The 26,987-nt window shown below is 36.2% G+C and overlaps 1 protein-coding gene across 2 annotated transcripts in view; it reads right to left on the bottom strand.

The window, feature by feature from the left end:
- LOC148952640 (solute carrier family 12 member 8) overlaps positions 1-26,987 on the bottom strand; it is a 213,786-nt gene that overhangs the window by 68,219 nt on the left and 118,580 nt on the right. For both annotated transcript variants that reach the window (XM_089089999.1, XM_089090000.1), the window contains exons 3-5: positions 21,781-21,926; positions 14,374-14,617; positions 4,444-4,708 (exon numbers count right to left, since the gene is read on the bottom strand). In XM_089089999.1, the coding sequence (XP_088946125.1) occupies positions 4,444-4,708; positions 14,374-14,617; positions 21,781-21,926 (655 nt within the window). The remainder of the gene's footprint in view (positions 1-4,443; positions 4,709-14,373; positions 14,618-21,780; positions 21,927-26,987) is intronic.

Here is a 26,987-nt window from a genome sequence, read left to right as displayed (position 1 = left end):
GGAAGGATTCGGAGAATCCTTAAATTACAACTCTTGCCCTGAGGGCTGTGGGGGAGTTGTAATCCTCAAAGACCTAATTTCCAGAACTTAAAACTACGTTTAATAAAATGGCTGTCTCAAAATTTTGATTGGATGTGTTTGGGGAAAAGGTGGGCGTGAGAGGTGGGTTAGTAGCCTTTAAGTCACTTTCGACTATTTAAAAAGGCACTAGCCCTTTGAATTTCAAACCAAATGAGCTTTTTTTGAAGTTTTTACGACAACGCCTTCTTTAAAAACCTTATAAGACCCCAGGACACAACTTAAAACCCTTACCATGAGGGTAGTGGGGGATTGTCCTCCTCAAAAATTTATTTTCTATCTGGAAATCAACTCTGCTGAACAAACTGGCTATCTCCAAATTTTGATTGGATGTGTTTGGGGGTAATGATGGGCGTGGGGGGGGGGCAAATGGCCCTTCAAACACTTTCGACTATTAAAAAGGGCACTATCCCTTTGAATTTCCAATCGCATGAGCTTTTTTTGAACTTTCTACAACAACGCCTTCTATAAAAACCTTATATGCCCACGGGTCATCCCTTTAAACCCTTGCCCTGAGTGTTATGGGGGAGTTTCGTCCTCAAAAAAATGCTTTCTATCTGGAAATCAACTACGCTGAACAAAATGGCTATTTCAAAATTTTGATTGGATGTGTTTGGGGAAATGATAGGCGTCGGGGGGGGGGGGGAATAGGTGCACCCCAATCACTTTCGACAATTAAAAAGGGCACTAGCCCTTTAATTTCCAATCGAATGAGCCTGTTTTGAAGTTTCTACGACAACGCCTTCTATAAAAATCTTATATGCCCCCAGGGCATAACTTAAAACCCTTGCCCTGAGGGTTGTGGGGGAGTGTCCTCCTCAAAAACATATTTTATATCTGGAAATCAACTACGCTGAACAAAATGGCTATCTCAAAATTTTGATTGGATGCGCTTGGGGAAATGATCGGCGAGGAGGGGGGAGGGGGGCTAGTTACACTCCAATCACTTTCGACTATTAAAAAGGGCACTATCCCTTTAATTTCCAATCGAATGAGCCTGTTTTGAAGTTTCTACGACAACGCCTTCTATAAAAAACTTATATTCCCCCAAGGCATAAATAAAAAACCTAGCCCTGAGGGTTGTGGGGGAGTATACTCCTCAAAAATATATTTTATATCTGGAAATCAACTACGCTGAACAAAATAGCTATATCAAAATTTTGATTGGATGTCTTTGGGGGAATGATGGGCGTGGGGGGGGGCCGCTAGTTGCCCTCCAATCATTTTCGACTATTAAAAAGGGCACTAGCCCTTTAATTTCCAATCGAATGAGTCTATTTTGAAGTTTCTACGACAACGCCTTCTATAAAAATCTTATATGCCCCCAGGTCATAACTTAAAACCCTTGCCCTGTGGGTTGTGGGGGAGTGTCCTCCTCAAAAAATATTTTATATCAGTAAATCAACTACGCTGAACAAAATGGCTATCTGAAAATTTTGATTGGATGTATTGGGGGACATGATGGGCGTGGGGGGGGGGGCGTGGGGGGCTAGTTACACTCCATCGACTGTTAAAAAGGGCACTAGCTCTTTAATTTCCAATCGAATGAGCCTGTTTTGAAGTTTCTACGACAACACCTTCTATAAAAACCTTATAGACCCCCAGGGCACAACTTAAAACCCTTGCCCGGAGGGTAGTGGGGGAGTATCCTCCTCAAAATGTATTTTCTATCTGGAAATCAACTACGCTAAACAAAATGGCTATCTCAAAATTTTGATTGGATGTGTTTGGGGGAATGATGGTAGCACGGGGGGGGGGGAGCTGCCCTCCAATCCTTTTCGACTATTAAAAAGGGCACTAGCCCTTTAATTTCCAATCGAATGAGCCTGTTTTGAAGTTTCTACGACAACGTCTTCTATAAAAACCTTATATGCCCCCAGGGCATAACTTAAAACCCTGCCCTGCTATTAAGGTTCTGGGGGAGTGTCCTCCTCAAAAATATATTTTCTATCTTGAAATCAACTACGCTGAATAAAATGGCTATCTCATAATTTTGATTGGATGTGTTTGGGGGAATGATGGGCGTGCGAGGGGGCTAGTTGCCCTCCAATCAATTTCAACTATTAAAAAGGGCACTAGAACTCTCGATTTTCGATCGAATGAGCCCTCTTTGAAGCTTCTACGACGACCCCTTCCATATGAAGTGCCTCTGGGAGAAAAAAAAAATAATAAATAATAATAAAACATTGGAGCCATATGGCCTTTACTATAGGCAACGCTACAGCGTTGCCTCTGATGAAAGAATAATCCTAGACTATTAGAGATTCAGACTTTCATCTATGTAATTTATAAAATAGACCAGTTTATCAAGTGGGAATTCCATTGAACTTTGACGACAATCTATTGAATGAGAAAGCAAGGCTTCAATTTACGCAACTTGCGCACGTTATTAAGAAGCTACAACTACAACTACTAGCAAGCCCCATGGCCAACAAAGCCGCATATGCTCTCCATCCACCCTAATCTAGTCAAAGGTTCACTCTTTACCCTCTCCAAAGAAGTTCCACTTTTATTTAAATCCTTTTCTATGACCTCATTTGGGGACGACAACTGCTTTTCGCTTAGCCCCAGATGGATGGAAAAAAAGCAATCTGTGACAGACTATTATCCATCATCTGTAAAACATGGCCTAGACACCTAATCTTTCTTCCATCATAGCCTCGGACTGATTTCAAATCACATTTTTCATATAACTTATTGTTTGATATACGGGAGGTCAAAAAAAGTGTAGCTAAGACCATGCTTAGGGAATTCTCTGGAAAACATTTAACAAATCATTTTAAAGCACCAATTTATACTTGGCCACTGTTTTGACTGTGGCTTCCAATTTTCTAATAATGGTTTTGGTTTACTGTTATTTTACACGTTGTAACGGAGCAACTAGAAACTCTCTTCAGTCTGATATGGGAGAAGAAGATCTTCCCGTCTGATTGAAGATGTCAGTAATAATCCCAGCATTTAAAAAAGGGGGACAAATGTGACAGCCGCAACTACCGAGGGATATCACTTATGGATATGGCTACCAAAATATTTGCGATGATTTTGTTTAAATGGTTCGAGGAAGCATGGGATAAGCCGACACGTGAAAATCAATGCGGTTTTCGAAGATGGAGAGGGTGCATTGACCAGGTCTTCACTCTTCGCATTATTCTCCAGCAGTGCGAACGCTACAAACTCCCCATAATTAACATGTTCCTCGATTTTGTGGCTGCTTTTGACTCTGTAACCCACGAAAACCTTTCTATCACGAAAAACTTACCTATCCTTTATCTATCACTTAACTTCCTGTACAAAATCCTTCTTTCTTCTACCAAGCTTAATGGGTTTTCGCTAGTATTCCTAGCTGCGTTTGTAACTTCCCTCCCTAAGACATCTGCTGTTATTTCATAAATAATTTTTCAAAAATTATTCCATCCATCTTCTGAATTGTCAAATTCAAAATGTTTCAGTTTCATATCTAGCTGTTCTTATAAAGTTCCTCAAAAGTTCTCGTCCTGGAGTCTATCAACGTCACAACTACCCAGACAATAGATAATTTTTATAACTTTCACCTTTAAATTATCTACAGATAATTCTATATTGTAATCTTAACGTTTAATTAACTACAATAAAAGCACCCTATATACTCTAGTGTTCTGCACCGGTACTTCTTTGGTTTGCCAAAAAATAATCAATAAGAATGGCGGTCTTGTAATCATATGGTTGCCATATTAAATTATGGCCAATTTAACGACAAAATACCGCATTGGTTACACCAAGATTATCATGCCTACAAAATGGTAGTAGCCTATTACCATTGCTATTTCCATCCTCAGCGTCAAATTTACCTTAAGCTACAATGCCATCTATCCCTATTTAGTAAAACTACATACACAAAATAGTTAATATTTAAAACTTTCGAAATCTGTTATTAGAGGTGTAGGACTCGGAGTTACTACTTAGAAAAATATTGTGAAACCAGTTTGCAATTTTTTTATACACCTAGAGATGGAACGTGCACGGAGGGGGAGATATTTTACCTTCCTCCCCCTTTTAAAGTTTTAGCGCTTTTCTATAATTTTCCTTTATATATCCAGACACACTCGTGTGACGTGACACAACGGCTATCCAACTGGCGTCCAACCCAAACCCAAATTCCTGAGACCCAGCTGGTTCTTGGTAATTTCTTTCGTTTTCTGTGTACACCCATTTTTGTTTCTGTTTTTAGTTCTACCCTCAAAGCCTGTTTTTGCTTTCCATCCCCTATTTTCATTCTGGACAGCCCATTTTAAATCTATTATATTACGCTAGTAATCTATAAGACTAATTAACAAATTACTAATTAAAAACCAATAATATAGTCATCTAAGAATATCAAGCGAATACCTAACACCAAGAGCTGCCAATGTTCCAGTTGGAATGTCCTTCGAAGGGTTTCTCAAGTCACCACTCATATTTATTCCGGCCATGACACCGGTGGCAGTTGGAAAAAATACCCCGAAGACACTGAACCATGTTTCACCGTCCATGAAATCGGGGCCCGCATTCATTGACATCACTGTTCCATTCCACCCAACAAAGCCTCCACTTGTTATTTCTTCCACTGTTCCGTTTTCGGATGTACCATTAATTATGTCAGGTAAAAGCAAACCTAAAAGTCAAATTAAATATATATTTTAATTAGTAATTAAAAATGCTTCTATCACATAAGGTTAGGGGGGGGGGGGTATAGAACTTTCTTTTGGCTCAAAACCTGAAATTGGTAATCCTTACAGTCTGTACTACCCTGAGTTAAATTTTCCTCTAATTTTGGTTCTCTAAGGCAACATAAACTTCGTAGCTCCCCTTGTGACATTAAGCCTTCAAATAACTAAATCTTCTATGAAGTTGAACTACGTAAAGATGGGGGATTTAGCCTAGTGTCGTGCTTGTCACAAGGTAGTTTCATAAAGATAGGGTTGGCTATTTAACTAAATTAATTAAAAAAAAAAAACTCCGAAAAAGAAGTTCTTAATGAAAAGTAAAGGCCATATTAAACTTAAGATCAGAAGAAATAGAAATCTACAATAACTCAAATTCAAACTACCAAAAATTACTATTAAAGAATAAATGAAACCCAAATCAAACAAAAATTAAATAAACAATCATAGTAAAAAAGAGATACAGCAGGTACTAATATAAATGAACAAATAAATCTTTAAACGAGTAAAGCTTAAATTGAATATGCAAATCAAGCTTAAAACAAACTAAAATATTTTACTGTTGAAGTATAAATGAAACCCAAAACAAACAGAAATTAAATAAACAAACATATAATAGGTACTAGTATAAATGAATCTTAAAACGAGTGAATATTAAATTGAATATGCAAATCAAGCTTGAAACGAACAAAAATCACTACAAACAAGAGTTTGAATTTTGCCTCCTTCCCTCACTGTAAAAGTCTAAAACCTACTCATCAGTTCAAGATTTTATTTTACTGTAGTTTATTTTTAATTTCATTGCTGTAATAACTGGACAAGAAAATTTTTGTAGTATAATGTGTTTTCAGTGAAGCACAAAAGACACAGAAGGCTTTAGACTTTTACAATTAGGGAAGGGGACAGCATCGAAACCTTTGTTTGTAGTGAACCTATTTTTGTCTTGAACAGACTTGGAATGAACTAATAAAATTAAACTGAATATTTGATATATAATGAAAGAATTACTGAAAGCTCATCAGTTCAAAATTTGATTTTTATTTTTATTTTAAATGTTGTAATAAATACATAAAGACATATTTGTAATATAATTAGTTTTCAGTAAAGCATACTGCTTACTGAAAACATATTGCTTATTCAGTAAAGTATAAAGCATTATTTAACATATTACAACTTTTTTTTTCTTTGGAGTTGGCTAGAGGAGAAGATTTACTTTACAAAACCAAAGACTTCATAAATTGAGGGACGAAAAGAGTAATTTACTAAAACCAACCAGCGTAAGAAAATTAGTTGATGCGATTCCTCTTTGCCTTGAAAAGCGAAAGCAGTAAGTTGGTACATGTTCTTTTTCTTATTCTATAAGCCATAACATACTATAAACACTAAAAACTTTTCAATCACCCATCGCCGCATTTGGACATAAAATGAGAAGGGATGGCGAACAAATCCCTCTTCCCCACAATTCTTGACCTAATTTTTTCCCCCTAATGTTGGATGCATAGTTTAGCCTTCGAGGGAAATGAGCGGTTCCGGAGTTGTTATTGCTGTGCTTAGAAGACTCTTCCACTCCTGTTTCTTTGTAGAGAGTTGTTTATTATCTCTGGCCTATATCAGGCTATACTTTTCCCTTCTTCCCCAAAGCTTTTCGTCAAAGTGCAAAATTCATCCAAAGTGCAAAAAAATTCTTTTTGACATGTAAATCATAGGAAGCGCGCTAGCGCTGCCTAAGTAAAGAACGATGTGGCCACAATGTGTTTTTTTTTTCTTCGACAGGTACTTATCGAAGGAGTTATCGTAGAAACTCCGAAAAGGGCACATTCGATTGGATATTGGGGTGGCTAGTGCCCTTTTTAATAATCGAAAGTGATTGGAGGGCACCCCCCCCCGCCCATCATTCCTCCAAAAACATCCAATCAAAATTTCGAGATAGCCATTTTGTTTAGCGTAATTGGTTTTCTAATAGAAAATATGTTTTTGATGAGGATACTCCCCCAAAACCCTCGGGGCAAAGGTTTTAAGTTATGCCCTGGGGGCATTCTTCTTTCTTCGACAGGCACTTCGTATCGAAGGAGTTGTCGTAGAAACTACGAAAAGGGCTCATTCGATTGGAAATTGGGGTGGCTAGTGCCCTTTTTAATAGTCAAAAGTGATTGGAGGGCAACTAGCCCCCCCCCCTCACGCCCATCATTCCCCCAAACACATCCAATTAAAATTTTGAGATAGCCATTTTGTTCAGCGTAGTTGATTGCCAGATACTTTGTTCAGTGTAGTTGATTTCCAGATAGAAAATGTGTTTTTGAGGAGGACACTCCCCATAACCCTCAGGTCAAGGGTTTTAAGCTATGCCCTGGGGGCATATAAGGTTTTTAAAGAAGGCGTTGTCGTAGAAACTTCAAAACAGGCTCATTCGATTGGAAATTCTAAGGGCTAGTGCCCTTTTTAATAGTCAAAAGGGATTGGAGGGCACCAAGCCCCCCCCCCCACACGCCCATCATTCCCCCAAACAAATCCAATCTAAATCTTGAGATAGCCATTTTGTTCAGCATAGGCTAGTTGATTTCCAGATAGAAAATATGTTTTTGAGGAAGACACTCCCCCACAACCCTCAGGGCAAGGGTTTTAAGTTATGCCCTTGGGACATATAAGGTTTTTATAGAAGGCGTTGTCGTAGAAACTTCAATTTGAATCATTCGATTAGAAATTCAAAGAGCTAGTGCCGTTTTTAATAGTCGAAATTTATTGGTGTGCAACTAGCCCCCCCCCCACGCCCCACAGTACCCCACACACCTCCTATCGAAATTTTGAGATAGCAAATTTGTTAAGGGTAGATAATTCCCAGATAGAAAATATGTTTTTGTGGAGGACACTCCCCCACAGCCCTCAGGGAAAGGTTTTTAAGTTATGCTCTGGGGGTATATAAGGTTTTTATAGAAGGCGTTGTCGTAGAAACTTCAAAAGGGGCTCATTTGATTGGAAATTCAAAGAGCTAGTGCCTTTTTAATAGCCTAAAGTGATTGGAGGGCAACTAACCCCCCCAGCCCCCCCCCCCACGCCCATCATTCCCCCAAACACATCCAATAAAAATTTTGAGATGGACATGATGTTCGCGTAGTTGATTTCCAGATAGAAAATATGTTTTTGAGGAGGATACTCCCCCAAAACCCTCAGGGCAAGCATTATAAGTTATGCTCTGGGGACATATAAGGTTTTTATTGAAATCTTTTTCGTAGAAACTTGAAAAAGGGCTCATTCGATTTGAAATTCAAAGGGCTAGTACTATTTTTAATAGTCGAAAGTGATTAGTGATATTTCTGTTGTTGTTGTTGTTTAGACCAGGGCAATTCGTATCGAAGGAGTTGTCGTGGGAAATTCGAAAAGCGCTCATTCGATTGAAAATAGAAAGGGCTGATGCCCTTTTTAATATTCGAAAGTGATTGGAGGGCAACTAATCCCCCTTCCACTCCCACGCTCCCACGCCCACCCTCCCATTTGCCCATTATGTTTAAAAACTAAATGTTGCCTTAAGATTAAATCAAATGCACTGTGATAATGCTAATTCCAAATAAGGCATCTCAGCAGTATCCCAAGAACGACTGAGGGTATTATGTTCAAAGTTTCGGGGCTACTTCTGCTCTTAAAATTTAACCAAATCAAAATAGCGTATTAAGTTCGCCAAGGACCCCATTTCAGCAAAACTTTGGGACAAGAAGAGAATAGTATAGCCTGGTATAGACCTGATACGTTAAATATTAACTGTGTTAATGCTCATCCTACCTTGCCACTGACTAAATCTTCGGGTTTTACAATTAGTTCCATTTTTCCCGTCAATTTTCTAATGATTAATTAAAAAACTTTCCACAAAATAAGTTTTTCAAAGAAAAATAAAGAACTCTATTAAACAAAAATGAGCAAAAATAAAATCAAATAATCTACCAAGCGTGAAACTACCACAAATCAGCATCGGTAAATAAATGAAACCCAAAACGAACAGAAATTACAATAAATAACCGGATCAAACTCAAAACGAGCAGAAATTAACAAAAGTTGGGCGTAAAACCCTTATGCCTTCCCAAGGCCAGAAAAAAATTTGCACTTTACTGAAAAAATACAAATGAATATGCATTGTCAGTTTAAAATACATATAATGATATTTAGTAATCAAAATGTTAATATTATTTGATTTATTAAAGTTATAAAAGTAAAAACATTTATATTTTTTCAGTAAAGTGCAAATTTGTTTCTGACCTTGGGAAGGCATAGGGGTTTTGCGCCCAACTTATGTTAATTTCTGCTCTTTTTAAGTTTGTAACCCCACCCCCTGGATACGGCCTTGATATATATATATATATATATATATATATATATATATATATATATATATATATATATATATATATATATATATATATATATGTATTTATATATATATATATATATATATATATATATATATATATATATATATATTATATATTTATATATTATATATATATATATATATATATATATATATATATATATATATATATATATATATATATATATATATATATATATATATATATATATATATATATATTTTTTTTTTATATATATATATATATATATGTGTGTGTGTGTGTGTGTGTGTGTGTGTGTGTGTGTGTGTGTGTGTGTGTGTGTGTGTGTGTGTGTGATATATATATATATATACATATATATCGGCACGTACAAACAGGTCCTCTGATTTGATCTACCATCAGCGGTCCAATTACCCTGGACCACGTATTTTGGCAGAAACTTTCTCAAAATGCCTTTGAAACCAACTTGAGACTTCGAAACCTACTTTTAATTCCTAAAAACATCTAATTATAACATCGCACTACTAATTACTGATTTTTATATATGTATTGTAATAAATTAATTTAAAATTAGTTTCTTCAAAATTTAGTGTTCCAACGTTGAAGCCAAGTTTCGCGTTCAAGAGAAATCTGACTTGTCTACCCGTGAAAAGATCTAATGTCGCTTATGTTTCTACGTTCTCTGGAGCACTCGCACCTCGGTCCGGGTTTTTATAATGTTTGAGATAGGGAAAGATCATACTGCCTATTACATATACAGTGTTACCGACTTGCAATTTGTGGCGGGGTGGACCCAACTGTATCGAGACTCAGGCCTCAAAGGTCCAGTGCCTTCAGGTCCCAGGCTACTCAGCTTACAGAGACACAGTACCGCACGCCAGAGCTCGACGCAGGTTCGACACTAGAGCTCGAACCCACGTCCCAAAAGACACAGGATTGCAAGTTCAGTGTGCCGTCCACTCGGATAGGGTGACTCTTTTACCACCCACTGTTTATAAGAAATACTTTTATAAGAAAAAATCTACTGATAAACAAAGTCAGGTTTCTACCAGCACCCAAAGTTTCACCTCATAATCTTTTGAATGTTTTCTTCTCAAATATTAATCAACCCAGGAAAGTCGAAAAAAAAAACAATAAAACAAATCTACGGGAGCTTGTAAAAAGTAGGAGCAGTAAAAAGTAGGAACATTCAAAACATTCCCAAACAATATTTCTTTTGAAAATCTAGAGCAACCATATTTCGCCAGAAAAGAGAACCATGCAAATTTTTTACATTTAAAGTGTGGATAACAAAAACAAAATTCCTGCTTTGATTTTACAATTAAACATAAAAAGCTTTATTAAAAAAAAATCACCTCTGGAAATACTGGATGGCAAAAGTGATTGTTTCCAAGAGTTTTGTAACAAGTCAGGAATGAAAAAAAGTGCGAAGTATTACATCCTGCGGAACACTGAGATAGGAGGCATTAGATTTAGCCCCGAAATCCAGGTCAACGATATAGATTTTCCAGGCGATACAGCTGTGCTTAAGTAAATAAGACGACTTCAAGAACTACTAGATGTGGTTGTGAAAAAGGTCAACCATCTTGGTCAGTGAGTGAATGCAGAGAAAAACAAATCTATGGCAACTAGCGACTCTCCTCTGTCCATTAAATGTGGCGACCAAGATGTTGAACAAGCTTCCCTCGTTCAGATACCTTGGAAGCATCATCGACAACACTGGCTCGACAGTAAAAAAAGTGTTAACAAGAACAGAACAGGCAAAAGGTGCCTCGAACAAACTATGTCAAGGCTATAAATCTCAGCAATTTTCTCTGCGTCAAAGTTACACCTTTTTAACAGCAATGTTATGACAATACTACTTTACGCCAGTGTTGCCAGAACTCTGATTTAAAGTTGCGCCGTCATAAAAGTGAAAATGCACTGAAAGCCCTATTTTCTAGTGTTAATACACCAAATCAACGACCCCCCCCCCCCAAAAAAAACTGCCGATAAGAAAAATTCAACAGCCTCAAAAAAGCGCCAAAATGGCGCAAATGTGTCCCATCTGGCAACTCTACTTTACGCCTCTAAAATAAGGCACCTGAATCAAAAACAAGAGAAGAAAGTCCTAGCTTCTGACAACTCGTTCTTCCAAAACGATAAATAATAGTTCAAATAGGGATAAAATCCTTTTAATAGACAGTGATGATGATAACAGTGATAGAAATTCACAAAACTACCAGATATTTCGGTCACATATACAGTGACCGTCATTATCACTGTTATCATCATCACTGTCTATTAAAAGGATTTTATCCCTATTTGAACTTTTATTTATCGTCATGGAAAGGCAGTGTGGTCTCCAAAATTATCTACGTTCTTCCAAAGAATACTGAACGTCCACAGATCACAGAAGACAACAAACCAGTCCCTCCGTGAAGACGACAACCTCTAGTGACCGACATCCAGAGTGCAAGGGTGAATATATTTGAGACATCTCCTCCGTACGGACAAACATAGCCTCCCAAAAGCTACTTTAGACTGAAAGCCACCAGAAAGTCATAGCCGGAAAAGACACAACAATAACTCGCTTCGGACCTATGAGAGGGACCTATGCAACCTGTACAAACCATTCCACCAGAGTGAGAGGACTTCATTGCAGCAGCCGACCTGAGGGATGATTGGCGGCTTCTCGTTGATGGCCTGGGTGCTTCAGAAAGCATAGGTAATCAAAAGATCTATGGTAAGCTAACTAGTACTCAGCCAGTTCTTAGTATATTCTCTCATGATGATACCTGATCTTGACCTCAGTCAGGATACGAGGAGATACCTTAAGTCACCTTAACCTCAGGGACGCCCATCCACAAAAAAGTCGGGGGGGGGGGGGGGTGAGCCGAGAGGAGTAAGGATTCTTTTCTTTTTTACCACAAAGGTACAAAAGAAGCATTTTTCCAAATCTAGAAGAGGGGGACATACCTGTTGTTTTTTTTCTTACGAAAATATACAAAAACGTATTTTTCAAAATCTAGGACGGAAACTGCCCACCCCCCACAAACAAAAAAAAACTCACCAAGAGCAAAACCAGAATTCAACTGGATGGGCAGAGGTGCAGTCGTTTTAGGGCGATCTAATTTAAAGGAAAAGCCAAATACAATTAAGGAAAACCAAAATTAAGCATAGTTTTATAAATTTTAGGAGAGATGCACACTACCAGACCCTCTTGCTTCTAGAATTGCCGCTTGCTCTTACTTGAAAAAATACTACTCCCACTTTTTTAAAGAAAAGACAAATCTTCTTCGTAGTGAAAATTGCTGAAGCCTATCCATCCCTTCCCACTAATAAGCCTAGATTAAAACTAAGCCGAACTTAAAAATGACTAAAAACACGCAAGACAAGTCATAATGTAACATGCTTTGCTTACAGTAAATAATTTAAAAAACAAAATTCCAAAATACAATTTTTCAAGCACTTGCAATGATTTGCATTTGTCATAACATCAACAGCAACACACAGAAAAAATAAATTTTAAATATTAATCAAGGTTTAAAAACGTGAGCTACCACAAATAAAGGTGGGCCTACCCCCTTCCAAGCAATATTTGAAATCACGAAATCAAACACATGATTCGCCAATTGATTTCCTGTACATTTGAAAGGAACCCATTTAAAAGGAAGAAAGTATGGATAAAAATTTACTGAATGTAGGACTAACGTTTAAGATATAATTATGTTTATTCCTGGAAGCACCAACAGTTCTTGATCTTTCACGGTTATAATGATAAAACCGAAAGGGTTTAGAAATACATTTTGGTTTAGGTAATACGCAAATGATGCTCTGGTTTTTGAAAGGTTTTGATGGGGGGATGTCCACTATTTTTCCGACTTTCAATTTTTGTTCGTTTTCAGTTTGACCTGATTTTTCATTATAACTTCTGTTTATTTTAGGTTTCATCTTTTCATCCATGGTAGTATATTTTTGTATATTGATTTTAATTTTTGTTAATTTTATGTTTCATCTTTTCATCCATGGTAGTATATTTTTGTATATTGATTTTAATTTTTGTTCATTTTATGTTTCATTTTTTCATTCACAATAATTTTTATTCGTTTTAAAATATGAATTATTATGCGGTTATTTCTATTCGTTTTAGGCTTTAATATGGATCTTTATTTTTCCTTCGAAAATCCTTTTTGGAAATTGTTTTTTTCTAACTTAATATCTGTTCTTTTTTTATTTACATTGTTCTATTATGGGTAATTTTCTAGAATATTTGGAAAGTATTTTTTTTAAGTTTTTATGCTTATCAGTTAAAATGCTGGATTTTCATTTGACTTTTTGCAAGATTTTGATGTTCACTCAAAATATTCGGTCGGCTGCAGTTTTTTAAATAATATTTTGACGATAAAATTCAGGGTGTATGAAAGGGGAATATTAATCATTCGGACTGGAAATCTGCATCAATGTTCCTTCTTTATTGGGCTGAAGCCATTCTATCCTGAAGAGCACTTGGGATTTCAGAATAATTCTGAATAGCTTTCTAAATGTACCTGCCTTTCTTTCAATAAGCAAAGGATAATAAATGCTCACACAAATCCTAGCAAAGCATTACTTACTTAATCAATGATTTTGATGAATACTGCTAAAGGACTGTAGAAAAGAAAAGTTAATGATCGTCAATCCATGATGACATATTGATAAAACCAAAACTGAAATTTAAGTTGATATAACCTACGCTTTGATACAAGATATACTAAAAGCGAAAGAAATGCTTGGGTCAGCTCTGTCGGTAAAACTGCTTTTGAAACATACAAAGCTACCCAAAAGCATTGTTGCCAAAACAAGAAATAGTGAGAATAAAACAAGAATGATTACTTACCACCAATACTCAATGATAACGTGTGTCGATACAACCTAAGCTACAGTACAAGATATACTAAAAGAAAAGAGGAAAACAAAAATACTTGTCAGCTATATTGAGCAAGGTGGCTACAATAACATCTCGACCCGTCCGAAACATTGTTGCCAATAGAAGATATAGAAGCTTCATACCTGACACAGGCAATTCAGACCACCAATGAGAACAACTGTCGTTGTGAATTATTATGTTCGCCATATTCCAACAGAGCAAACTTAAAGGAAGAAGATGGTCTTTCGAACCGAGGTTCCCATTTAAATGTCCAAATCTTCAGGGTTTTCTCCTTATTTATAAATATATAGCCTAATATTTAGCCTATTAGGAATATACAACCTAAACTGAAATATAAGACAAATTAAAGTGAAAGAAAGATAAATACTTGTATCAGCTGCATTAATAAAGCTGCCTATGAAAAAATCTAGAGCTGCCAAAAGCATTGTTGCCAGCAGAAGAAACTGAAGCTTTATCACCCATTTGACTCCAGCTAAATTGAGACCACCAAGGAGAAAAACTACTGCTGTTGCCATTGCACGCTGAATCCAAGGCTGTGCCGATTCTTCAACTGTAATTAACGAGGATATTGACTCCGCAAAACCCATGAGACATAATGCCCCTCCAACGCTCTGAGAAATACAAATAAATTAGATTACATCTTAGGGTTACTGATGATACAGTGCGTTTACTTTACGCACTGTTAGAATAGACAGTGTATAAAAAAAGAAAGGATAAGCATGTGTAAAACATTTTTGAAGGTTTCCACAGCATTGAGCATAATGGCCATTTTGAAACTTGGAACTGGCGCCATTTGGTGCTGTAGAAGCACCACAGCGCTGCAGGGTCATTGAAGGGGTGGCAGGTTAACCTCTGTTCAGTTTTGGCCAAAAAAGAGCAATCAAAATTTAATTTATGATTATATGAGCCTTCTTCAAAGCATCCACGATCACACTTTCTACGTTGGGGTAAAAAAAAAAATGATTGATTCACGGGAGGCACGTCACTCTTTACTAAGTCAATTCGACTAGTGTTGACCATAGTAATGTTTTTAAATCAAAAATCTGAAAGAAACACGATAAGGCATGCTTTTACCTAAGAACATTAGTTTAAAATCAATCTATGGTAAAGAGCCCCTTCATTTTATTGTTCCTGATAAAATCATCTTAATTTAATTTTTATCTAATCAAATTAGCTATTAATTAGTTGAGACTTTTAATAAACTAGATACTTTGAAAATTGTCTTCTTTAAAAACGTTTAGCTTTATTCAAAGTCTTAGTTGAGGTTTTCAGTAAAGTGTTATGTTAGTTTCCATTTTATTGATAGTTAAGCATTAATAATTGGGTGAGGAGATACAATTAAATCAATACAATGCAAGGAATCGAAACAGAGTCCTATGTTGGTCTGGTCAGAGTGATCAAATAACTTTTATTCCATAGGCTCGAGACTTTATTTTTGTGAATACTACTAATACTGCTGCCAATAGCTCATTTCAGCACAAATCCAACTGAGGCCAATGTACCTTCGCACGCTCCTCCACCATCCCAATATATCCAAAGCTTACTCTTCATTCCCTCTTATGAAGTTTAAATTTTGCTTAAGATCCTATCTAAGACATTTCAGCAAAGTTCTCAGGACCTTATCTCAACAAAGAAAAGCTCTGGATTCTTTCCTGCTTGTGATTGTTTATGTGATATTCTTAAATGTACGAATAAGGGTGCAACATTTTTTGTGTGTAGCATCGAAAACAAAAGCCATATGCTGTTCATTTAAGCCTGACTCCTCGTATTAATCTCAGCTTTCAGCTTGGAGATAACGTAAGGTGGGTCGACGAGTTTATCCACCTTTGTAGCTTACTTAGCGCCCACTATAACCACCCAAAAGACATTATGAGACAGCTGTCACTTGCGAACTCCAAGTTTCAAAGCTCTATTCTGATTTTTTTTTTTTTTTTGGGGGGGGGGGGAATACCTTCCCTTAGATTCTGAAATTTACCTTTATAATTCTTAAAAACCAAAAAGAAAAAAAAATCCTCTCCATGATTTTGAATAACAGCGTCTAATGCCCATCACGAAGAACGCTAAAAACGAGACTGTTCCTCTTACTTTTCACCCTATTGCCATCTACGTCTGTGAATTCTGGACTCTTGAAACAGATGATTAGCGCCGGCTCACTACCTTTGAAACCAAATCACCACAAGGTATTGCTTGTATCAACTACCACCATTGAATCTCTAACACAAAGCTTCTATAAAGTCTCGAGGTCAAACACACCATATTTGACAGAACAAAAATTGATAACACACACCAAACACATGGAAAGCACTCATCTCCCAAAGATTGTGATCGATGGCCTAGTACACAGTTCTCCCCATAAAGGTCGCACCCCCGTGAGATGAAAAGATCAGCAAGCTCCACCTTCTATGTCTGGCAAAATTTTCTACAAGAATTTCATCAACAGTTTCTGAAAGAAGTGGTACCAAAACGAGCCTACAAGACGGATGGGAGCGTCCTTGTAAGTATAAGTTGTCCTTGTAAACAGATGAGTGAAGTAAGTAAAAACTACTAGCGCCAATGACAGCGCAGCGCTACCCAATGAAACTACAAAATTTCGGAAACAGTTGACAATTCGATTTTAATTAAAGGTCAAAGTTTATTTTGACCCAACCTGAAATGTGCACAAAGATATATATTGCCCTTTTTTTAAAAAGAGGTTTTTTTTTATCTTCGGTCCATTGTAAAACAATAGTAAATGCTCGTATAAAAAATAATGAACAAATACGATGATTATATGCTACGGTTTTAAAAATACTTAACGGTGTGGCTGGGTACCACTGATTGTGTGGTACTGGCTGGGTACTGGTGTGTGGTTGTGTGGCTGGGTACCACTGCTCAAAGACAAACATGAGTTTCCTCGTGTTGCCCAGTGTATGAATTCTGCACGTATGAATCTTTATCGGGTGTGTTCTTATAAGTACCTGGGGGTTTATATTGATGATGTTTAATCATTCAAGCGCCATGTACATTATGTTTGTAAAACTGTGTCTCGTAACCTGGGTATATGAGAAAACTTAAACATTTTTTTCCTCCTTTCGTTATGCGCCTTCTTTATTATTCCCTTATCCATCCATATATATTGTATTGTAGTAGCGTTTGGCTTAGAACATTTCCTTCTATTGCTCGGCCAATACGAGTTCTACAAAACAACGCTGGTTAGCTGTTAGATGGCTTACAACCCCGGGATTTGATACGAAACGTGTATGAGCGTGTAAAGATACTGCTAGCTTCCGGATTAAGGAAGTTGTATACACTTCTATCCATTTTTAGAATTCAGAGGGGTATAAACCTCCCGTGTTTTAATAGCTTGGCTAACCTGAGATCTTCTGTCCATGATTATGATGCTAGGTCGTCTGCAGAGATTAATATTCCACTGGTAGTTTCGGCCCGATCGATGTTTTCTTTGCTTCACAGGGGGATCAGAAGTTGGAACCATCTTTATAAAAATATAAAAAATATAGGTGATATTTCTTAGTTTAAGATAGTAATTAAAGAGATGCTTTTTAGTAAGTATGAATTTTAGGGTTTTTTTTTTTTTTTTTAATGATGATATTGGTAAATTTTTATGGCTCCTGTGGGGATGATTATGAATATGATAGCAAATTTAATGAAAATGTTAATGTTTAAGGTTTGTGGTGCTGTTTGGGGACTGATATAGATAGTTTATTTTTTTTTCGTTTTTTTATTTTTTGGTATGTTAGTGTATTTTTGACACCCTCTTGGACAAGTTTATTTATTGGGGTGGCCGTTAAACTTATGTTAAAGTGTTTGATTGCTTATAATATATCTCTCTCTCTCTCTCTCAAGCTTGGGAGTTAAATTATACTTTGCTTACAAAGAGATAAGCAAAGTTAAATATTTTTCTTTGGAAAATTAGTAGATTACAGATAGCACATAACTAGAACTCAGCATTGAGTTAGCAAACAACAATTTTGTGCTCCCCTTCTTTTTTCTAAAATCTATCTAGCCTTGACTTGAATGAATGGTTTTTTGGTTGATATCAAAAAATGGTAGCAAGAACATTTTACAGAAAATTAATGGCAGGTTAACTTGCACCAGTTAGATCACCAAAACCACAGAAAGCAGCAAACTACAAAATTATAAGTCAGAATAAAGATTATTAATAAATTTAACAGAACCGGTATAATTAATTACAAATATATTACAACAAACACTTGCGCAAGATATATGTATGGCTCCATGCTTTTGAAAATACCAGTCTGTGAAAAATAAACAAGCAATCAAACTACAAAATTATAAGTCAGAATAAAGATTATTAATAAATTTAACAGAACCGGTATAATTAATTACAAATATATTACAACAAACACTTGCGCAAGATATATGTATGGCTCCATGCTTTTGAAAATACCAGTCTGTGAAAAATAAACAAGCAATCAACGATTTATTACGAGTTTTAAGGTGTTTGACGTGCGTCAAAACACCTCAAAATCTTACCCGCAATGACTCAAGAAGTTGCAATTAATGATAATAATATATATGATATTTAGCAGCTCACATCTGGCAAAACTAGGCCGAAGGGATCAACTTGCCCAAGTGCTGCTCACCAGAACAACCTACAGCACGAAACTCCCCACGAGGAATACCTAACAGGAGAGCTTTGTGTGATGTAACAAAGTCATAACTTAGAGATGCATCGGAAACTGAAACATTATTTTTTTTTATTGAATTTATTAGATTTGAAACATAAAAGAGAACTTAATATTTCAATACGGCATTTTAAAATACAACATCCTAGTAGTTATTTTTATGAAAAATCTCTGTTGATTCTACCCCCTCCTTCGGCTCTTAGGTGTTCTGGAATATATCAAATTCCCTTTGTTAATTGTGAAAGATGAAAGATCTAGATTTTCAATTAGACACCAAATACCATTTATTTCAAATAAATATAAGTTGAAAGATGGAATTCAAATTGAGTCATTTCGGCAAATATAAGTTCTAAAGAAGAAAATATTAAAATTACATGACCAGTGGTGGTGGATTAGAATTTTTTTTTTAGTATTACTATTATTATTTTTGTTTATATTTGTTAGTCATGTTGGGATAGCCTTCCATGCCCACTTGTCCAGCGTTTGTTTTCTTTATGTTTTGATCTGTTTTTTTTTTTCTATTTAAACAATTTTTTTTCTCTCTTCGTTATTTTGAGAAAATATTTTCTTTTGCGTGTTTTTTTGTTTTTTCTGTGTGTTTTTTATTATTATTAATACCCAGTTTCACGAGCTCTGCTCTCTGTTGGGGGTATATGTTTTTTGTTATGTTGAATTAATCAAATAACACAGTTATGTACTGTCGCCATGTGGAAAAACCTCTCAGGAGTGGTCATCCATAAAGGAAATTCTCTTAGCTCCTTTAAAAGAAGGTATATGACAACACCGTAAACCTGAAAATTTGTTTGGATTTATCTTTTATTTTTACTTTGAAAATGTTGGTTCTTTGTTATTTTGATCAAGGAGGCACACTTGTGCCTCTATAAAGATCAAGGAGGCACACTTGTGCCTCTATAAAGAGGCGACCCACCACAATGTTAAGCGATTTCAGGTCCTAGAGGTTGCAGAGAGACGGCGGTAATTGCATTTTGTAGCCCAAGCTCAAACTAAGAAACTTGCAAAATTTCATTCTCCTCCGACTTTATCTTCATGGGGTAAACTGGGCCGGAAATTTCGACCCTCCCACCACAGCCCCCCGCTAACGTTGTCAGATTGGGCTAAAATTTAGAGGTTATGCTTTCCTCTGGCCTGGGAGCTTATCCTCGAAATTTCAGCTCAATCCGATCACTCATTCCCTGTTTTCAAAAAACCAAATATAGCCACTTAAAATTCATCATCATTTCTTTTTTTCTTATCCACGCCTACAGACCACAGTTGGCAACTGATCCGGGTGAATGAGGACTCATTCGAAGCAGAATTCGACCTGTTAGGGCCTTTTGATATTTTCAGACCGAAAAAATTATCCCCCGAATTTACATTTACGAAACACCTCGTTTTCCTATAATAGCCCATGTTAATTTTTCCCACCACAACCCCCCTTTAACGTTGTCTGATCGGGCTGAAATTTAGAGGATAAGCTTTCCTGGGGCCTGGGAGCCTATCCTCGAAATTTCAGCTCAATCTGATCACTCCTTTTCTGTTTTCCAAAAACCAAATATCAAGTTTTGCGGGAATTTACTTACGTCGAAAATAGATTCCATTTACTAAAAAACAATTACAGTTGTGTCTCTTTAGTCCAGCGATTGATACTCCAGACTGTCAGGCGGAAAACCCGGGTTCGATTCACCGTCAGAGCAAATTTTTTATATGCTGAATTTAAACTTTAAAAAAGAAACGCAGTTTTTTTTTAAATTATTTGAAAAAAATTACGTTTTCTAAAGAGTTAAAGAGGCTAAGTTACAAGGTCGACCCTTAAAACGTACAGGGATTAGGAGGCACAGTTGGGGGGCTGTTAAAGAGGCTGAGTCACAAGTTCGAACCTTAAAACGTACAGGGATTAGGAGGCACCCTGTACGACGTGATTTGAGTATTCAGGAATTAAAAGCCTTAACACAAGAATGTTCAAGAGCGGGGGGTTTGGGGGCGGCAGCCCCCCATCTTTAACTCCTGACACGATCAGCTAACAGTTAGTCAAGCAATAATAAGTAATAAACTGTACAAAAACGTGCAGAAATTATTTGAAAAAAACTACGTTTTCTAAAGAGTTAAAGAGGCTGAGTTACAAGGTCGAACCTTAAAACGTACAGGGATTAGGAGGCACCTTTGGGGGGCTGCCGCCCCCAAACCCCGCTTTCGCAGCCTTTAAATAAAATAAAAAAGTTTTTTTCAACTGAAAGTAAGGAGCGACATTAAATCTTAAAACGAACAGAAATTATTCCGTATATGAAAGAGGCTGTGCCCTCCTCAACGCCTCGCTCTTTACGCTAAAGTTTGACTTTCTCACAACTCTTTTTTTAAACAATAAAAACTTTAGCGTAAAGAGCGAGGCGTTGAGGAGGGCACAGCCTCTTTCATATACGGAATAATTTCTGTTCGTTTTAAGATTTAATGTCGCTCCTTACTTTCAGTTTAAAAAACTTTTTTTTATTTAAAGGCTGCGAAAGCAGGGGGTTTGGGGGCGGCAGCCTCCCAACTGTGCCTCCTAATCCCTGTACGTTTTAAGGTTCGACCTTGTAACTCAGCCTTTTTAACTCTTTAGAAAACGTAGTTTTTTTCAAATAATTCTGACAAAAGGCCAGAGAAATCTGGCTTTTATTTTGAATAAATTCAAAAATAGAGGACCGTTTACTTTTCGTGAAAGGGGCTACAAGCTTCGTTTTCATTTTTAATTATTTTCGTGGTTATTGAAATAAAAAATTTGCATCGTTTTCATCTTTCCCTCTTCTTATTATACATATTTTGTATAATAAGAATATGTATATACTACAAATATGTATATACTACAATATGTATATACTCTTCTTATTATACATATTTTGTAGTATATATACATATACTACTTTATTATACATATAATTGAACATTGTTTTGAAACTACCAACACATAATAGCAATTTGAGCAAAATTGTTGTTACGATCCTAGTTATGGGAAACCATGAATTGCTGCTAAGTGTAAGAAACAGAGTTTTGACGCAAATACCAAAGCCCATTCTTTTGTTGTCAAATGTGATCTGTTTATTGTTAAATCTTTTCTTGTCAAAATCAGTCACCTGTGAGCCATCAAAACCTACCTGTCCAAAGCAATAAAGAAGCCCAACAGCACCACCAATCCTGGAGCCAAGAACATGACTTAGCAAGAAATAAACACCACCACTCTCTACTTTACATCTTTCGCATATACCAATGGCAGACAGGACGGAGATTAGCACAACTGACACTAAAACCGGAAATAAATTTATTTAAATTAGAAAGAAGAGAAGGGGACACAAATCTGACAAAACTATAATAGAAACTGCGGACACAAATCGTAGTATATATGTTTCGAATATGTTTGCAAAAACATGTTTGGTTTAAGCTCCTAACTTACGATATCAACCACGTATTTGTAATTAGTTACTTCAAAACCCAAAACTCCTTGGATTTCCATATTCCGATATTAGTCTCAGATATAAAATTTGAAACAAATTGTGGTAGAAATTGGAACACGTTTGTGGAAATTATGCTTGATTTAAGATACTCAAATTACAATTTCACCTATATATTTGTAATTGGTTAATCCAAAAGCCCATAAACCTTGGATTTCCATATTGTAGCGATAGCCTCAGATTTAAAATCAACAAGCTCAGAAATCCCCAAGACAAATTTTGATAGGAGCTAGAATACATTCCAAATTATATACAAATAAATGTAACAGAATCGTCAAACATAGATAGAAAATTGCAAATGCACTCATTAGCAGTTACGTACGCATCAGTATTTTTCGGAAAAAAATAAATTCGATCGAAAAAAAAAAAAAATATACGAATAACATTGGAGATACTGACACTTCGGAGGCATGGGCCTGGAGATAGCTCTTGCGTAGGGTTTTACTTAAAAGGTTTACGTCTGTATGCTATATATATAGATGTGTACACAATTATGAACGGCTTATAGATATCGAAAAAAAAAACAATCTTCAAGCTGTTTTAATTTCCAAATTCTGTCCAATTTTATCGTTAGATAAACAAACGAGTATGCGTTTGAAAATTCATTTTGTGATAATTAACATGACAAGTTAAACGACTAAGCATTAGCCATCATACAGTTAAGGATTTTTCACATTGACGGAAGAGTCTCACAAATAAAAACGGACTAATAACATATTATTCGCTAATTTTACCACCCTTAAGAAAACTAAATAAATTGGTAAAATTAATGTCTTATATGTGTTTGAAATTAATGGATTTAAAAGGAAGAAAAAAATAAAAATTAACTTGCATATTGGACTAGTAAACCTGAACTGACTGCTACAAAAATACTAATATATATAAAAAAAAACTGGGAGTTTTAACAGTATTTTTTTTCCCCAACAATAAATAAGAACGATTTAAAGTAAATTTTATTTTTAGCAAAGCAGAGATGACAATCTAACTTTCGGGAAAAACAGGACCAAAGGACTGCAACGACACAAATCTCAGTATTAATTTTTGTTGGTTTTAGTGGTATTTTCGGCATTAATAGACATTTCTGTTTGTTTTAAGTGTGTTATGAGGTGCCCTTCGATCACTTTTACTCTTAAAAAGAGCACTAGAGCGTCTGATTACAAATCCAATGAGCCCCCTCAGAAGTTTATATGACCACGCTTTCTATAAAAACTTATTTGCCCCCAGGGCATAACTTACACCCTTGCCCTGAGGGCTGGGGGGGGGGGTTATCCTCAAAGACATAATTTCCAGACCTTTCGAATACGTTGAACAAAATAACTATCTCAAAATTTTGATTGGAAGTGTTTGGGGAAATGACGAGCGTGGGGGGGGGGGGCAAGAATGATTGTGGGGGGGGGGGGGGTCGACCTTCCCTTATAGATGCGACACCAGGGACTAGTGGTAATTGCAGTAGCAGTGTAAGGTAACATATCATTCGGTTCTAATTTTCGCCAGTTTCCGATTAAAATCCGCCTTTTTTTATTTACATATTTTCACATTTACGTTTCATTTACATATAAAATTCGCCTATAATTATTCGTTTGATTCTTAGTCATCATATTTAGTATGTACCACAGTTTATATAATTAGCAGTAAGTTTACCGCAGATGATTTCTGGCTCTTCATTCTCGGTGCGAACAAAAAGCTCCTCCCACTTATTTGTGCACTTATGGATTAGTGTGTTTGTGTCAATCAATGAGAAAAGGTTAGAAAGTGCATTATTCGTAATTGCGAAAGCAGAAACAAACTTGGCGAGCACAGGTATGACCTAATTTATATACAAATTATGACAATCTATTATTTATATACAGGGGACTCTCAACTGATTGGCCTATGTAGGATTTTATAAAAAAGGGGTCGGGGGGCTGATGAAATTTGTGAAAATAAGGAATTTTTTTTCTTCTAATAACTGGTGGAATAGGTGTGATGGTTTCAGGGGCGGATCCAGGATTGTTTAGGGGAGGGGGGCAAAATAGGGTGATCCGATAAACTTACGTTAGGAGCAAGTTAAATTAATGAAAACTTGCGTTAATTAATTAAATTACACTACTTTAGGGGGTACCCCTCGCCCCCCCCCCTCTGGATCTGCAACTGGATGGTTTATCATTTTTTTTTTCACGTCGTGATATTTATTTTCTCAGATTGTAGTTCCTGTGATACTTGAAAAGTCTAGTTACCTGTACTGGCGGAGAGCCGAGACAAGACTAGTTTCGTTTTCAATCAATGTTTTCATATGAAATCGGCAGAGGCAGACCTTTCCTGAACTTTAAACAATAAACACCTCTGTTTGAAAATTAAATAAAAAAAACAAGTTTTTTAAACTGAAAGTAAGGAGCGACATTAAAACTTAAAACGAACAGAAATTACTCCATATATGAAAGGGGCTGTCCCCTCCTCAACGCCTCGCTCTTTATTCCGTATATGAAAGGGGCTGTCCCCTCCTCAACGCCTCGCTCTTTACGCTAAAGTTTGACTCTGTCTCACAACTTTATTTTTTAAAACAATAAAAAACTTTAGCGTAAAGAGCGAGGCGTTGAGAGGACAACCCCTTTCATATACGGAATAAGAGCGAGGCATTGAAGAGGGGACACTTTTCATATAGGGAATAATTTCTGTTCGTTTTAATGTCGCTCCTTACTTTCAGTTTAAAAAACTTGTTTTTTTTATTTAATTTCTGATCGTTTTTAGTTAATGCAGCTTTTATTTGCATAAAAATTTTACTTTTCTTTTGCTAAATGAATGTCTTTACAAATTAACTTACGTAACTAACTTCTATATTCGTATATTTTTCTTCTGGCAAAAATTCAAAGTTGCAGATTTTTGCAGATATGAGCTTGAAACCTATGTAATAGGGTTTTCTGATACGCTGAATCTGACGGTGTGATTTTCATTAAAATTCTTTCACTTGTAGGGGATTTTTCCCCCCTCTTTAAAAAATCGAGTAAATTTTCTCAGGCTGGTTGCCTTTGTTGAGTAATACTAAACTTAATAAAATTTATATATTTAGAATCAGCATTATAAACACATTCTTTTGATACATTTATTGACATCAAAATTCCGTTTTTAAAAGTTTCGATTACTATTGAGCCGTATCGCTTGTTTTTTTATTGTTTTTTTTATTACGTATATGTTATTACGTATATGAGGGGTTCTGCCCTTAGTCAATACCACGCTCTTTACGTTAAAAGTTAAAAAAATTTGATTCACACACCCCTGAATCACAACGGCCTTTTAATTATAATAGATAGCTCTTTTGAAAGCAATAAAAAAAAAAACTGTCGCGTAAAGAGCGAGGTATTGACTTGGGGGAGATCCCCATTACATACGTTATAATTTCTGTTCGTTTTAAGTTCTAATATTCCTTCTTATATTTCAGTTGAAAAAACTTGGTTTTTTTTTATTTAATTTCTGATCGTTTTTTAAATAATGCTTGGAAATCCGACGCCCCCTTCATAGAAATGTCCCTTACCCCAAAGAAACATCCTCCACGGAAATATTCTCCAGAGTAACTCTCTCCTCTAGCCCCCCTCCAGAAAAAATCCTTCCTGAAAATGGTTGTATACTTCCCACTAACCAATAAATAATGCTGGCAAGTCCGGCGCCCCCTTCATGGCGATTTCCCTTCCCCCATGAAAACTTCCTTCATGAACAGATCCTCCAACATAACCCTCGACCCACCCTTACCTACCCCAAACAGCAAAAAACCTCCTGAAAACTTCTGTATACTTCCGAAAAAACAATACTAAATTTTAACATTGGGTAAAGTTCATATCTTTTAGCCCTCCCTCTGGGTACTTCGGGGGATTAAGTCATCCCAAAAGACATATTTATCATATTTTCGACCATGCTGAACAAAATGGCTATCTCAAAATTTTGATCGGGTGACTTTGGTAAAAAAATGAGCGTGGGAGGGGGCCTAGTTGCCCTCCATTTTTTTTGGTCACTTAAAAAGTGCACTAGAACTTTTAATTTCCGTTCCAATGAGCCCTCCCACGATATTATAGGACCACTGGGTCGATACGATCACCCCTGGGGGAAAAAAACAAAACAAAAAAAACAAATAAACACGCATCCGTGATCTTTCTTCTGGCAAAAAATTCAAAATTCCACATTTTTGTAGATAGGAGCTTGAAACCTCTACAGTAGGGTTCTCTGATACGCTGAATATGATGGTGTGATTTTCATTAAGGTTCTATAACTTTTAGGGGTCTTTCCCCCTTTTTTGAAAATCAGCCAAATTTTCTCAGGCGCGTAACTTTTGATGGGTAGCTCTTAAACTTGATGAAAGTTATATATTTGGAATCAGCATTGAAATCTGATTCTTTTGATATATCTATTGGTATCAAAAACCCGTTTTCTAGAGTTTCGGTTACCATTGAGCCGGGTCGCTCCTTACTTACAGTTCGTTACCACGAACTGTTTGATCTTTGCACTTTGTAAATTTAGATAGTGATAAGGGTTCCTGATTGAGAACAATTTTAAGACTTGGGTTCTAATTATTGGTTGCTGTGGAAAAAGTTGCCACAATAGCCCTATCCAAGAAAAAACCAAACGTCTGTTAAGAAGTGTTTTTCGTAAAACTCTTAGCTAGTTTTCAGAAAATTGAAGGACATCACACATTTTAGTGGCAGATCCAAATTTTACGGGGCTTTACGCTAGAAAAGCTCCTATTATAGAATATTCTTCCAGTTTGTTTACCAGAAAATAAATGAAATGGATTTCTTACTGCTGAGTCTGTATAATCTTAGACCTGTTACAGCACAATTTCCAAAATATTTCTAAAACTATTTATACGCAGTGTTACAGCCATATAT

The sequence above is a fragment of the Artemia sp. Qi Xiang Cuo genome, chromosome 5 (genome assembly GCF_049724085.1).
Source record: "Artemia sp. Qi Xiang Cuo chromosome 5, ASM4972408v1, whole genome shotgun sequence".
In the NCBI taxonomy this organism is placed as follows: Eukaryota; Metazoa; Arthropoda; class Branchiopoda; order Anostraca; family Artemiidae; genus Artemia; species Artemia sp. Qi Xiang Cuo.
Note: the sequence above shows the minus strand (reverse complement) of the source record. Positions and strands in the feature narration are given on the sequence as shown.